The sequence below is a fragment of the Bos indicus x Bos taurus genome, chromosome 15 (genome assembly GCF_003369695.1).
Source record: "Bos indicus x Bos taurus breed Angus x Brahman F1 hybrid chromosome 15, Bos_hybrid_MaternalHap_v2.0, whole genome shotgun sequence".
Classification (NCBI taxonomy): Eukaryota; Metazoa; Chordata; class Mammalia; order Artiodactyla; family Bovidae; genus Bos; species Bos indicus x Bos taurus.
Genome location: NC_040090.1, coordinates 6,892,723 through 6,906,984, shown reverse-complemented (window position 1 = coordinate 6,906,984; position 14,262 = coordinate 6,892,723). Strand labels below are relative to the sequence as shown.

At 56.8% G+C, this 14,262-nt stretch overlaps 2 protein-coding genes across 4 annotated transcripts in view; one reads left to right on the top strand and one right to left on the bottom strand.

Annotated features, from left to right (window-relative positions):
- C15H11orf49 (chromosome 15 C11orf49 homolog) overlaps positions 1 to 3,729 on the top strand; it is a 210,793-nt gene extending 207,064 nt beyond the window's left edge. The window contains exons 8-9 of one of the 2 annotated variants that reach the window (XM_027562458.1): positions 1,174 to 1,237; positions 3,439 to 3,729. In XM_027562458.1, coding sequence (XP_027418259.1) covers positions 1,174 to 1,237; positions 3,439 to 3,598 — 224 coding nt within the window. In that variant the 3' untranslated portion in view covers positions 3,599 to 3,729. Of the gene's footprint in view, positions 1 to 1,173; positions 1,238 to 1,462; positions 2,109 to 3,438 lie in introns of those variants that run through there. The other variant, XM_027562457.1, reaches the window with a different exon arrangement.
- Positions 3,662 to 14,254, bottom strand: ARFGAP2 (ADP ribosylation factor GTPase activating protein 2). 2 transcript variants are annotated; one of them, XM_027562435.1, is made up of 17 exons: positions 14,059 to 14,193; positions 13,769 to 13,887; positions 13,209 to 13,281; positions 12,556 to 12,687; positions 12,385 to 12,465; positions 11,303 to 11,384; positions 10,947 to 11,003; positions 10,277 to 10,318; positions 9,882 to 9,934; positions 9,340 to 9,476; positions 9,107 to 9,238; positions 7,175 to 7,303; positions 6,961 to 7,095; positions 5,960 to 6,086; positions 5,715 to 5,808; positions 5,483 to 5,601; positions 3,662 to 5,005 (listed from the first exon to the last, which is right to left on the bottom strand). In XM_027562435.1, exons 1-17 carry the CDS (start codon positions 14,128 to 14,130, stop codon positions 4,985 to 4,987), a joined length of 1,605 nt encoding a protein of 534 aa, XP_027418236.1. In that variant the 5' UTR covers positions 14,131 to 14,193; the 3' UTR covers positions 3,662 to 4,984. The 2 variants fall into 2 exon arrangements, with proteins under 2 accessions (XP_027418236.1, XP_027418237.1); XM_027562436.1 differs by lacking the exon at positions 10,277 to 10,318 and having other exon boundaries at positions 14,059 to 14,254.
- Between the last annotated feature and the right edge of the window lie 8 nt (positions 14,255 to 14,262).

Genomic DNA, 14,262 nt, shown 5'->3' with positions numbered 1-14,262 from the left:
TAGTCCTCAAGGCAACACACACACACACACGCACACGAGGGCTCCATCAAACACAGCGTGATCACCACTAACACCAAAGGGGCCAGGAAGCATCATCTGAAAAGGTCAGGAACCGTAGAGCCAGATGGACAATTTTAAGATTGAGGATTTCTGGGGACCAGTGCTGTTCACTAGCTTCTGGCCAGGAGTGCGGCTCTTTTCTCGTTTGCTGGTAAGAATCTATCTCCAGACTCCAGCTCTACCTTCACTCCCACTGTTAACAGCCCCAGGGAGCACCCCGGACCCCTCCTGTCACCTTTCCCGATATCCCGAGAATGACTGCCCTGGGTTTGTAGCCGAGGAAACCTGCAGTGATCTGTCAGAGAAGGGATAGCGCCCCTCCTGGCGGCTCGTGGCCAAGGGAGGAGAGCTGGGTCTCATCCTGACCCCGCCTTCCCTTCTCGCCCTGGGACCCTCCCGGGAGGAGCTGAGACAGCATGTTTGACCATTCTGTCCCCAAAGTGGGATCCCCCTGATCTAGAGGCACAAAACTAGGTAACTTCTGGCCTTTGGGGCCTTGGCCCTGTCCTGTGTCTCTGGCTCCTTCTCAGCACAGTACCTGGAGCCCCAGGAAAGGACTAAACCCTCAGCACCAGCTCATGCATGAGTGCTAAGTCCCTTCAGCCATGTCTGACTATCTGCGGCCCCATGGACTGTAGCTCACCAGGCTCCTCAGTTCAAGGGATTCTCCAGGCAAGAACACTGGAGTGGGTTACCATTTCCTTCTCCAGGGGATCTTGCTAACCCAGAGATGGAACCCGTGTCTGTCTCGTCTCCTGCACTGGCGGGCGGGTTCTTTACCACTAGCACCACCTCACAACATCCCATCTAGTCTTGGAAGGAGATCCTTCTCTTTGTGCAGTGACCTTGAGTTTTGGGGCTGTCTCGTAGTTATGATCGGGGAAGGTAGGAAGGGGGTTCACTAAATTTCTCCAGCAGCACCTAGGGCTTACTGCCCCCAGAGAAGATCTCTTAAACCTCTGTTCCCTGAATCTAGATCAGCTCTCCCAGGGTCAACAATGTAGGCAGACATGACGAGGAGGGGCACAGAGGCAGCCACTACAGGGGGATGTCTGGCTGAAGCCTGGGTGGAGGACCCTCAGGTTAAGTTCTGTGCCCCCAATTATTCCCTAGGAGCCTTACCCGACAAAGGGGACCTGATGCACGACCCAGCCATGGACGAGGAACTGGAGCGGCTGTAAGTGTTGGGTGGGAAGATGCTGCCCCCTTGTGGGCACGAGACCTCAGTCAGATCAGAGCCCGACATGGGCCACACATCACTTGTCCGTCTGTCAGGGAAGGGTTGGGGGGCTGGCAGAAGCCTGAGGCAGAAGCCCGTGGTCTCACACGCAGAGTGAGTGAAGGGGTACTGGTCTCTGGACAAGAGGCACCTCGCTCCCTCTGGGCATCTCCCCTTCTTCAGGCTGGCACAGATCCCAGGCCTGGTCACCTCGGTCACTGCCGGTCCAGAGGCCAGCTACCTGCCTCCCCGGACCCCTCCCCGGGTTGGCTCCCCCTGGAGACCCCTCCATCATGCTCGCAAAGTGGATGGAGAGAGCGATGGCTCCACTGAAGAGACAGATGAGTCCGAGACTTGACGAATCTGAAGGGTCCTGTCTACAGCACAGAACCCAGCCCTGGGTCCAGTTCCCAGCTCCCCACCCGCTCACCTCCCCACCCCCAGAACCCCAGGCATCTCTCCTCCCACTCCCTGTGCCAAGCTGCCCTCCACTGGTGAGAAGGCCAAGTGACAACCCTAGCCCAGAGACCCGCCAGAGAGGTGCTGATGAGCAGCCAAGCTACAGTGACCCTAGAAAGTTAACAGCCGACTTTCTCCCGTCAGCCTGCCTTTCACCAGGCCCCAAGCTGACGGTGGACTGAGCTGAGGCCACGGGAAGGGTGACTGGGTTTTACCCTTTTGCTGACCATCCCCATCTCCTCACAGCAATCCCAGAACCATGCAGTGCCTTGCATGGTCAAGGGTGACACCCAGTGATGCGGGTATTAGGATACAGCCATGGTAGCCTTCTTCTGGAGGACTAGCCACTAGCCGTAAGATGGAGGGTGGGCAAAAAGAAATTTCAGAAACCGCTTCAAGTCTCCTCTGTGTCTAATAGTTAAATATGTGAAACAAATAAAGTCCCTTGTGTCTGGTAAGTGGTGAGTCTAAAGCCATGAGACAGGGGTGAAGGGAAGGGGTGTTTGAGAATTTGGTGCCAAGTTCCAGCTTTTTCTGGCAGGACTGGGAAGTTGGGGGACACAGGACCACTTGACCTGGAGACCTGCCTCAGATCATGAGCAAAGAGGGACTCACCAGCTGCACATGAGCTCTGCCTTTCATGGGAAAGGTGGCCACAGCTGGACAGAGCTTTCAGGAACAAACTCAGATGGTTCAAGGTCAGGTGCCTATAACTTGAGAGACTGGCCACAAGGGGTTGCCATCACAAATTCATTAAACATTTTCTAAGCACCTGCTCAGGGTTAGGCCAGTAGGGATGCAGCTGTGAACAAGACAGGCGGAGGAGCACCAGCTTCCAGCCAAAGCTGGACAGTAAGACGGGTGGTCTGCAACTTCCAGGAAATAAAACCACCCCAGGACCCAAGCAGATCAGGCTTCCTTCTCTGCAGCTGCCAGACACCCACATTTTTCTTGGCTCATCCCTGCCCAGACCCACACCCCCTGGAGAGTTACAGGACTGGCTCCCACAGCTCTGCCAGGCCAGGGCCCAGCCGTTCCAGGCCACATGGTGAGCTCTTAGGGATCTGCACCCTCCAGCTGACTGGGAGCCACTCAAAGCCCCTGGCTGCCTCAGTCACCCCGGGGGGCTTGTGTACAAGGCCCACGACCACACCCCTCCGGCCCACGACCACACCCCTCCAGCCCGGGGGCAGGGCAGAGAAATCTCTTTATGAGCACCTCCCGAGGATTCCAAAACTTCTGATGACTCCGCACTTAGGACATCGCTGCCTTAGAGCCCTGTGGCTGCCTCCACCCATCCGTTCTCATCGCCCACCTCCCAGACCAGTGGCTTACAACTGTCGGCCGACGGTGGCAGAGCTGTTCCAGGAGTCCCAGCCGGGGGAGCTGCCAGGCCACGGGTTCACACGCACACATGCACACACCTGCCTAGGGCTCCATTCAGGTTTTTTTTCCTAACGCCCCTGAGACAGACAGACAGACAGACACACACACACACACACACTGACACACACACACACTGACACACACACACACTGACACACACTCTCGCTCTCTCCCCCACCCACCCGAGACACCCGCCCCCAGCCAAGCCTACTGCTGGGCCAGTGGCAGGGCTGCAGAGGCTGCCCGCCCGCGCACAGCTCTCAGGGTGCCACGAAGGACCAACTAACGCCACCTCTTTCCCCCGCGTGCAACAGGGTGCTGAGGTGGAGGCCGCACCGGAGCTCGCGGCAGCACAGGGCCAAGGAGCCAGGGGCCTTTGGCTATCAGAGGAGAGACAAGCTGGAGGCCCTGCAGACAGTGCCCCCCGCTTCGGCACCAACGCCCTGCCTGTATCAGTGGGAGCCCAGAGAGTGAGGCCAGGGGCCTGCATGGGGCAGGGAGGCAGGATCCCGAGAGGACACTCCTCCACTCAAACCAGCAGAGACCCAGGGCCCCGTCGGGGCTTTATTCGACACCACTTTGTTTCAATACAGTCCAGAAAGAAAGTCACGTCCCTTTGGGGAGGGGTGCTGGGAACAGCGGTCTGCAGCGCTTGGGAGCCCAGCCCCCGTCACGGTGGGGGGACCCGGGCTGCCAGCAGCAGGGGCAGGTGGCACCAAGGATGGCACAGTGTGTGGCCCAGGGCCAAGACCTGCCGCCCCGCAGGTGCCACGAGCTCTCCGTGGGGGGTGCTGCCCAGGGTCCTGAGGCCAAGATGGTGCAGAGGAGAAAAGCCGAGCCCAGGAGCCTGCTTCCATCCCACGCATCCTCTGCCTCCTCGGCCAGCACTACGTTCACGGCATCCAGAGCAGAGCCCCGGGCAGAGCAGACACCATGGCCACCAAGCAAGGGAAGAAGGGGCAGAGTTTCCGAGGGACCGCGGTCCACCACGGATGGCATGGGAGGACTCCCTCACACCCGGGAGGAGGACTCCCTCACACCCAGGAGGAGGACTCCCTCACACCCGGGAGGACTCCCACACACCCGGGAGGACTCCCACACACCCGGGAGGACTCCCTCACACCCGGGAGGAGAAGTCCTCCGAGCAACCGCTGTAGAAAGGGTCAGCGAGACAGGAGAAGATCACTCAGGCCTCTAGTCTGATCCCAAATGGAAGCTTTAGGTACCGGATCAAGCTTCTAGCCCTTCGCAAGTCTTAGACAGAGGGTCCTTCCCCTCCCCTGCCCTCTCCTGGTGCCGGAAGAGACCACAGGAGCAGCAGCACATCCACAGCCTCCCACCCTGGAGGCTGATCTACAGCAGAACTCTCCAGACCTCCTGCCGCTTCCAGAGCCAGGAGCCAACCCCCGGGACCACCTGGAAGGATCCTAGAGCCGGCAAAACAGCCTTCCACTTTTTACTCTCCCTCCTCGGGGAAGGCCTGAACCCAGAATAAGCCATCCTGAGGGAATGCCCTCCCCTCACCCCCAGGGTGGCAGGCCAAGTGAGCAGCAGCGTGGGGGGCAGGAACAGAAGCACGGAGCACACAGGGTGGGGTGTGTGGGGAGGGGAACGAAGGGCCCGATCTCCAGGCAGAGGTCAGTGTGTATGGGGAGGGGAACAAAGGGCCCAATCTCCAGGCAGAGGTCAGGGGCCGGCACTGCCCCTCCCTCACCGGAGCTCCTCGCAGGCCACCCCACTCACACCACAGGCATAAAGTAACAACGCCTCCCTAGCTTCCACAAGGCAAGCATCCCAGGCTGAGGAATCGTGAGGTTTCTGCTACTGCCACCACCCAAAGTCTGAGACACGGAGCCTGGGTCAGTAGGAACCGTAGCGATCCTGGGGATGATGAAAAAAAAACCCAAGTCAGAGTCTCTGACCTGCAGCAGCTTCCCAGCGAGCACACCCTTCCCCAACACACCCCAAGGGCTGGGGGCTGCGGGGAGGGGTGAGTGAGGGAATCAAGCGCCCATCTCACCCGTGCAGAGACTGTCTCCTATTTACTGTGGCCCAGGAACGGGGTGTGGTCAGACCCCCAGGGGCCCACCCTGCCTGATCTCACAGAAGCTGGAGAGGGAGGAGAGACAGCACAGAGGAGCAGTGTGGGGGAGATCAGTGTAGACACGACACCATCTCAGGGAGAGGCCCAGCCCTGGGCCCAGCTCAGAGGGAGGAAGCTGTCCTCCAGGGAGAGAAGAGGCGCCCTCTTGGGCTGAGGGCCACCCCGGGGCTGACTCTGGACGTGGTGGAGAAAGCCGCCTTCTCAGCACTACCCTCCAGTCTCCTCCCACCCCAGGCCATGCGGTCCAGACTCACCTGCAAAGAGTTCATCACGCCATTGGCCAGCACGGCCATCTTCCCGGCCACAGACTTGACGCCCTGCTTAAACTGGGCGATGTCAGCCGTGGGCAGCACATTCCCCAGGGACACGCTGCCTGTAAGCGAAGGGAGGGGGTGACCCAGCGCCTGCAGGAAGCCCTTCCCAGCCCACAGGGCCCTCCCGCTCGGTTGGCAGGCCCTCCTGGGGCCTACTCCGCCCCGGGCCCACCTGCTCCATGAGCTCCATCCACGTCCCCGAAGAGGTCTGACGAGCTGATGGCGCTGCTGCCCGAGAGCTGCTGGAGCCGGGACCTGGCTTCATACTGTGGCGGGGAAAAGGTGAGGTCTGTAGCTCTCTGCACCGCTGACCCTAGGATTCTCGTGGGCCAAGCCACCCAAGTGCCAAAGCCCAAATAGCAGGGCAGACAGTCCACTTCTGCCTGCTGCCTCCAGGCTCAGGGTGGACCACCTCACCTCAGTATCCACCTCCCGCCCGAAGAACATGTCGGAGGAGATGGCTTTAGCTCCTGCAAATTTCTGACGTGCTTCACTCGACTCCAGGCCCGAGCTCCGGCTCTCCACTTCCCTCCGGTTGGTGACTCTGAGGGGTGGATATGGGACAATGGCTCTGACTCTCCCACTGCCTCCAGGGAAGTGTCCCTGGAGCGCTGCGACCCTATGACTACCCGAGGCCCCCCCGGGGGCGCTCCCCACAGTCCCGCCTGACTGCAGCTCTAGACCGGGCCCTCTCTCCACACTGAGGCCACGACACAGAGAACCTCTGTTCCCTTCGCTAGGCAGCATGGAAACGGGTTGGAGGGGCCAAGGCTTCCGCCCCAAACCATGAGGATGATCCAATTCTCAGGCTGCCTGGGTTTATACCTCCTTTCTTGGTGTGATTATTAGTACCACCCTTTTACTCTCAAAAGCACCTCAGTCTGGCTGAAAAGGCGTAAGGTCACTGCCGCCTGACCCTGGCACACACACACTGAGCTTGCTGTGTTGTCAGTTTCATTTAACCCTAAGGCGGCCCTGTGAAGTTATTAGTTATGTCCCCATTTTACTAATGGGTTATTTTCAGATATTTATCAGTTAAGCATTACCCAGGTCGACATGGAATATACTTTTTAAAAATTCCCAGATGAGGGCCAGAGACACATCATCATCGGGAGGTCGGGAACCGAAGCATAAAATCAGGCTCCCCTGGCAGAAAAGGACCTCAAGCACAGCAGGCTAGTTCAGCCTCCTGAGACAGGAGCACTGCTCAAACCCAGGCCTGGCTCCTGCACTCTCCAGTCTGGCAGCCACTAGCGGCTATCCAAATTTATTTAAATCAAGTTAAAAACTCAGTTCCTCCATTAACACTGGACACTCCTGAAGGGCTCGGGAGCCGCGTGCGCAGTGGCCAGCACACCGGCAGGGCAGCTGCAGAGCGCGGCCACCAGCACGGGGCGTCCTAGGGAACAGGCCTCCACCTTTCTGAAACGGGCCGGATGCTGGAAACGGTCACTTCCGGCTCCTTCTCCTCCATCCTGTCCATACCCCAGGCAGTGTCCGTATCCCAGCGGGAACCGAAACTCTCCCCCAAGGAGAAGGGGTTGTCCTTGTACCTAGGGAGACAGTAGAGGGGCTCAGAGAACCTGAGTGGGGAGCACAGCAGCCAAGTCTGCACCTCAACAACAGCCTTACTTTGGAGGCCCAGAGGCGAAGGTGCCAACGTCGTCAAATAAGTCCAGCTGCGAGCGGGAGGACTTGGCACTCACTGGGGTTTCCTGCTCGATCACCTGCATCTCAGACAGCACCGAGTGCGAGACGGAGCTGCAGAGACAAGTGGGGCCGGGGCAGGAGAGCAGGGGTGGGCATCCGTGTCGCCGCACAGAAGGCGCCCAGCCGCGAGTAGAAACCTGCTTCTCCCTCACTGAGCACCACCCAGAGCCTTCCCCTCCCTGCGCCTGGGGCTGGGCGAGGCCCCGCAGGGAGTGCTAGAGCCTGTGCTGAACTGGAGCGCACCTCCCGTCAACGTATCAGCTCGTCTTCTCGAAATAGGGTTTCCCTGACCAATGACCGTCTGCCTAATCTCAGTGATACTATGCACCAAACAAGAGCGCTTTCTGTCCTCCGCCTGCTATACCATGAGCTACATCCTTCACCGTCAGGGACACAAACGAAAAGATGGAAAATGCCCCAGAACCAGGGGAATGAGTCTAATGGCATCACAGGATGAGTTCTTAATTAACCCATCCTTTTTTTGTTGTTTTAGAGAACAAAGCATTTCAAAGTAGAGAGTCCAGCCTTACGCACTAAGGCCTGAATCTGCCATGTGGTTTCCTAGGGGGAAGAGGCAGTGAATTCGGCAGGCAGCGCCGACTCGTGACACCTCTCTTCCCTGCTGTGTGACAACTCCACAGAGGCAGTTTAAGGACTAGTTTCATTTAAATAAATTCATTAAGATGTACAGCTTTTGGCTGGCAGAACTCCACGGAGTGACTATTTTGCTACAGAGTTTTAAACAGGGTAGGCTACGTTTAAATAAGATTCTACTGCACACAAAAAATAAAAAAAATTAAGTATAACCTTTAACCCAGTAACTCCTGAGACCAAAACAGGGACGAGAAAGAGACGCAATCTGGAGTAAAACTGTGTCTCCCTGATCAGCTGTGGGTCACACTAGCAGGGCACGGACTGACAGGGAGTGACTGGATCCGCCTCGCTGCAGCCTGGGCGATGGAGCAGAGACACCAGCTTTCTCTTTCACCTGAGGAGCACAGTATAATGGCTCCAAATGCTAAGTATGAAAGAGTTCTAGGTTCAAAATCTAGTTGGACCAATTACTAGTACTTTGGGCTTCAGGCAAATTGCTTAACTGCTCTGAGTCTCAATTTTCTCATTTGTAAAAAGGGATAAGAGTACCTCCCACGTAGGACTGTTGTGTTTAAGTAAATAAAGCCACTGGTGAAGCTCACACCCTGTGGAAAGGAGCAGCCGCCACTTGGCACAAGCTCACTGGAGCCAGGGTTTCTCACTCTGGCCCTGCCAGATATGCCGATTTTTAAGAAAAAAATCTCGTATTACTGAAATCTCCAAACACTCTCAGTGTAAAGCAGACAAAACACCTAAGAGAACTGGTGAGCAGCTCTTGTTTTTGTTTAAGAAAACCACAGCAACCTAAATCCAGTGGTCCTGACACAGGAAGGGCACCACCCAACCAGGGCACCTGAGAGTCTGGGAGTACTTCCAGGTGTTACAGGAGCTGTCAGCACTAATGGCCTTTAGAGGACAGGGGCCAGAATACTCAAAGCCCTGTGATTCCTGGGAAGACCCTCAGAAAGAAAGAACTGTCCTGCCATCCTAAGAGCTGTTATCGCCCTCATCAAGAAACACGACCCTGGTCTCTCGGACGTTCGAAAGAGCACCTGATCCTGTTTTGACTCGTTCAACAAATACTTGGCGAGCACAAACCTACTACGTGCCAAGCACTATACTAGGCGCTTGAAGACAGTAAAAGCAAGGCCATCTATTCAGCCTCAGAGGAAGACTAAGCTGAGAATACTAGGAAGAACCTCCAGGGGTTCCCGGGAGAACAATGGCATTTCCCTGCTGCACCCCAAAGCTGAGCCTCACCTTCGGGACACCAGTCCCATGCCCAACCTCTCGGCCTGCTCTCGCTTCTTTCCTTCCAGGTTCTGTAGCTTCTTCTCCTCCTTCTTACGGTCAATCTGGAGCTCCTGGTAGGCCAGACGCATGGAGGCAACCCTTCGAGGGAACGAACATGCCAGAGTTCAGCACACATTCTGACCTGTCCTGCCTGCCCGCCCAACCCCACGTAAGCTGGGGCCTCTCTGGCAGACACACACATGGACTCCTCGGCCTGCTTCTTGGCATCAGCCACCTGCTGCTCACGGAGCTTCTCTGCCACCTGGGCCTGCCGCTCAATCTCGCTGAAACTCTGGCTGCTCACCTTCTGGGCCCCTAGGCCCTTCTTGGCACCCAGCTGGGAGGAGAATCATGTGATGAGAGCTTTGCCAACCACAAAGTCCTCTGTCCCCTCCTCCCCTCCCTGGCATGGAGGGGACACCCCTAAGGAAAGGGCTCCTTCTTAAAGTGTTTATTAAAAAAAAAAACAAAAACAGGAGCCCATCCACATGGTAGAGAGGCAGAAGAGGGGCTCTGCCTGGAGGCAGGCACGAGGCGGCCCACACAACCCCAGCGGAGGCCCAATGCTGCCAGGCCCAGGATGAGCCAAGCACCGAGGCACACAGTCTCGCTCTTGACAGCCCTTTCATAGCTGAGCTGCAGAGAAGCTGTGCACCTTTACCAAAGTCACAGTCATCTACCAAAGTGGCCGGGTCTGACCCCAGCCCCTAACCACCCTGCCATACTGCCTCTCCCCACCTACCCCCTTCTTCGCTGCTGCTGGCTTCTTCTTGCCAATGAGGGAGGTTTTCGGTTCTGTGTGAGGAAGAGGGTGGGGCATGAGCAGAGACAAAGGGACTTCGGAGGCGGCAGCTCGGTCCACACCATGCAGCTTCGTGGCAAGAACTTCTATGAAGAACAGCTTCAGGCAGAAAAACGGAGAGCTGCCACCACCAGCTCCAACCAATGGTGTCAGGACGTCCAAGCCAAGACGGACACGGTTAGGGGCGGTTACTGACTCCCAGCACATGGACGTAAGAACCCAGACCTGAAGCACCAGAGACAAAGGCCCTGACCCAACACAAAGACTGCCAGGCCGGGGCGGCGCCACACACAGCCTCCGGCATGCAAGGGGCTCCAGAAGCAGCGGGCGGTTACCTCTGGCAGGAAGAACCCCTTTAGGTGACAGATACATGGACTCTGGAGAGAAACAGATTCGTGGCTAACAGCAGGCCCTACCCCAGAGCCTCCATACAGCTCCCAAGCCCAGAGGCCTCTACGGAGCCTCACTCCAGACCAGGCCACACCAGCCTTCTCACAGGGTCGTGATGGTCACTCTGCTGGTTTCCGGTCCCAACCCCTAAAGGTCAACAAAACCAACCAGGGCAGCAAATGGACTGTTCACCCTGAATTAAATCTGAAGGACATCAAGAAGAACAGAAAAGAGCCAAAAGGCGAGGAACTGGCTGAGAAAGGACAACGTCACCTCTAGCCATTAACAGCTCAGAGCTATCTCCCTGTATCATGAAATGGACCAGACAGGCCGATCCTGCGTCAGCCCCCAGGTCTAGGTGTCCAGCCTCATACTGGCCAGACCCAGGCCCACTCTGAAGCAGACCCCAGGCCTGGGACACCAGCCGCCAAGGGCCTGCTCTGAAGTCCCTTTGGTCAACGTTGAGGCCACAGCTTCAATCTCAGGCCCCACTCCAGAGACTAGAAGTTCAGTCTTCTGGGACCTCAGTCCACACAGGCAGCAGCATATCTGAAAAGAACCCCCGCGGCCCACCCTCTCCCAAGGCACCCCACTCCTGCCAGCTGGTATACTGACCCAGAGAGGCTTTGGGTGAGGTGCCAAGCAGGTCCATGTTGGGGCCATGCTCCGGCTCTGTGGATGCAATGGTGGGAATTAGGTGTGACACTCAAAACTTCCAATGAGCTACCCTTAAAAAGTGACGAGGTAAGAGCAGAAGCTCAGCTTTCTTCAGCAGCTTTCCTCAGCTTTCTGAGGCCACCAAATAGAAAAGGAATTCCTACCACTTTCCCCAGAGGACTTAAGTGACTCCCAGCCCACCCAGAGATAAAGGAGACTCCTCGTTTCCATTCCCTTGGTCAGGTGTCCCACTCCGCTGCCCCAAGCCCTTTGCCAAGACCAGGGTACATGGCTGGAACATGGGCTGAACTCACGTGCCAGGCCACTGCTCTCTGCAGATGGGGCTGGCTGCTGGGTCTCTGACAGGTCGGTGACTGGTGCATTCCAGGCAGGGGGCTGAAAGAACCAGATGACAGAAGCCTCAATGAGCCATTCCTGCTGGTAAAGAGCGCCAAGTACCTTGGGGGTACAAGGCCCTACTCCAAGCCCATGAGGAAAGGAGATTGGAGGTTAGCAAGTAAAATTATAGTTGCTATTCACTATGGAGGGCTTCCCCAGAGGCCCAGACATTAAAGAATCCGCCTGCAACGTAGGAGACCTGGGTGTGATCCCTGGGTTGGGAAGATCCCCAGAGGAGGACATGGCAGCCCAAGCCAGTATTCTTGCCTGGAGAATCCCCATGGAGAGAGGAGCCTGATGGGCTACAGTCCATGGGGTCGCAAAGAGTTGGACACAACTGAGCGACTAAGCACAATGGAAGAAAGCAAGATGAAACTACAGCCATCACCACCTCTTCGATACTTACACCCAGAACCCATTCCCCTAATTGAATAACAACAAACAAAGGCACTCATCACGTGCCAGGTACAAATCTAAGGGCTTTTCACGTATAAATACGTTTTAACTATCACAACAAACCTATGATGTAAATAGTTCTCCATCTTTAGAGACTGAGGTTTTAACACGTTAAGTATCTTACCCCACACTAGAAAGGCTAAGCAGAGCAGGGATCCAAACAGAGAGTCTGACTTGAGCACCCAGCACCAACAGAGGAAAACCTCTGGGAGTGGGTTGCTTGGGAGGAAATCCTTTCTCATAGGGGAAGAATCCAGCAAAAGTTATTTGGGTTCCTGGTATCTCTTGAGCCTTCAAGAATCTTCTCATCCTCCGTAACTCCCCAGTTTATAGGGTTCTGTTCATAAGGAGGGCCATACTGCACCCCTGTTCATGGAAGGAGGAAAAAGCCGGCTTTACCCAGCAGTGGGCCCCACACATTCCCCATAGGGAATATCACACCAAGGCAAACAGGATCCATGCCTGTGACTGTGGGCCTTGGCCTCAGTCAGTAAACCACCTGTCAGGAACAACTGTGGGAAACATTCCTGTGGGCACTCACTTGAGTGTGTTCCAAGAAGAAATCGGACTCCTTCTTCTCTGGGGAGTGACTGGGAGCAGTACTCACACTGTCTGTCCAAAGCTAGAAAGGAGAAGGCACCACTGAAACACAGGACTCTGAACATGCCCACTCCCGCCACCCCGACGCCAGCCCCAGGGAACAGGCACTCACATCAGTGCCATGCCGAGCCAGGGCCGCGCTGCCCAGCTGCCGGATCTTCTCTCGGTACATCTGGGCAGCTCGACTGTTATACTTGGTGTTAGCATCATTGGCTGTGCATCCATGTTGGCGGAAGAAGGCTGTCTGGTGAGCAAAGAAGCGAGAACATGCTACAGATTTTCCCAGAGCAAACGAGGCGCCCCCCCACACACACACACACACGCAACAGCCCTGTTATTACTCGAAGAGGGTGATGCACACTACTGACACCAGCAGCTTTTCACAAAGTTCCTCAGAAACTCCCGCAAAATAACACAGCATGCACCCACTAGGATGAATGTCCGAAGCCTAACCCTCACTCGACTCTGCCTGAGAACAGCATGATACACCCACTCTGCCCATCGTCCCTCCAGGCCAAAACCCAGTCGACCGTGGAGACCCCAGCGCCATTGGCCTCTCCCCAAGAATGTCTGTCCCGGTTAGTTCGAATCCAAAGCCCCTTTAAGAAGAACAGTGACCAATGTCCAAGTTTAGAGAACAGCGTACAGAGCTGCCATAGACTAGAGAACCCTCTGAACAGAGAAACAGGGCCTCCAAGAAGTCACTGAGAAGTCAGTACCCAGACAGAAGAATGGGGGCAGAAAGATGGTAAGAAGGAGCTTTACCGCATTGGCATTCCCGCCGACCTGCATACACCTCAGCTGGAACCAGCTCCAGGTGGAATCCAACTCTGTGGACCTGTGTGCAAGGGCTGTGTGTCACCTACCAGCAGGTTCCAGGAGACGCTTCCCTGAGTGACCCACACCTGTCATTTGGCCCCGGGTTGCAGTAGGCACCCAAAAACATTCACCAGCCACCACCCCATTTCCTCCACTCTACCCTGTCCGGGAGAACTCTGCTCTACCCTCATTTAGTCAAAAGGGTACTAATTATTTTCCAGATGCGAAAGGAAATGGAAGGTTGGACTCAGCGTTCCTCTTGAGGACAACCAGAGTCTCGCTCCAGCGTATCACCAACTAGATCAACGCAGGTAACTCTTCCCCCTGAACCAGGAAAGAGTTCTGAGCCAGACACGGAGACGAACCGCCAGTGTAACAAGAGGCCCACACCGGCGGTTCCCTCGCGTGAGAGTCTGGCGAACACCAAACTCAGCGCGGTCCAAGTCCTGGCAGCTCACTCTCCCCTGCTGAGCACTCAGTCCCGGCCGGCCGCGAGGAGACCCCACCTGATGAAGCTGAGATGGACGCCCAGGGAGCGATGCACCCCGGAGCAGTCAATGCACAGAAAAACACCGTACGTGATGCTGGCCCAACTCGGATTCTTAGCGCCACAGTCGAAGCAGGCCTGGGCAGAGAAGGAGATGAGCGAACGGTCAGGGGCCTCGAGTCGAGGCCGGGCGCTGACAACCCAGGAAGAGAAGCCCGCGCCGGCCCCTCCCCGTCCCTCAGACGCCAGGGGAGCCGGGAGAGACCCTCTCGGCGCCCCCCGGGCCCCGCACGCCTCCCTCTCTCGCACCTTGTTGGTCGGAATTGCGCGAAGCCTCTTAAAAAACGTCTGGATCTCGGTCTTGTTAGGCTCGGCCGCCATTTTCTCTCCTTCCCAGAACAGCAGCGCGACCGACGGGTCCCGCTACGGGCCAATCCGCGGCCGCCAAGGCGGGTCAGCGGGCGGGCCTCAGCGGAGGCCGGTCCGCCGAGGGGCGGGGCGACCCGGCCCGAC

Coding starts and splice junctions, on each gene's coding strand:
- ARFGAP2 (XM_027562435.1), bottom strand. CDS start 14,130: ATGGCGGCCGAGCCTAACAAGACCGAGATCCAGACGTTTTTTAAGAGG. Junction 10,319..10,946: donor CTCACCCAAAGCCTCTCTGG/GTCAGTATACCA, acceptor GTTTCTCTCCAG/AGTCCATGTATCTGTCACCT. Junction 7,304..9,106: donor ATGGGACTGGTGTCCCGAAG/GTGAGGCTCAGC, acceptor TTGTCTCTGCAG/CTCCGTCTCGCACTCGGTGC.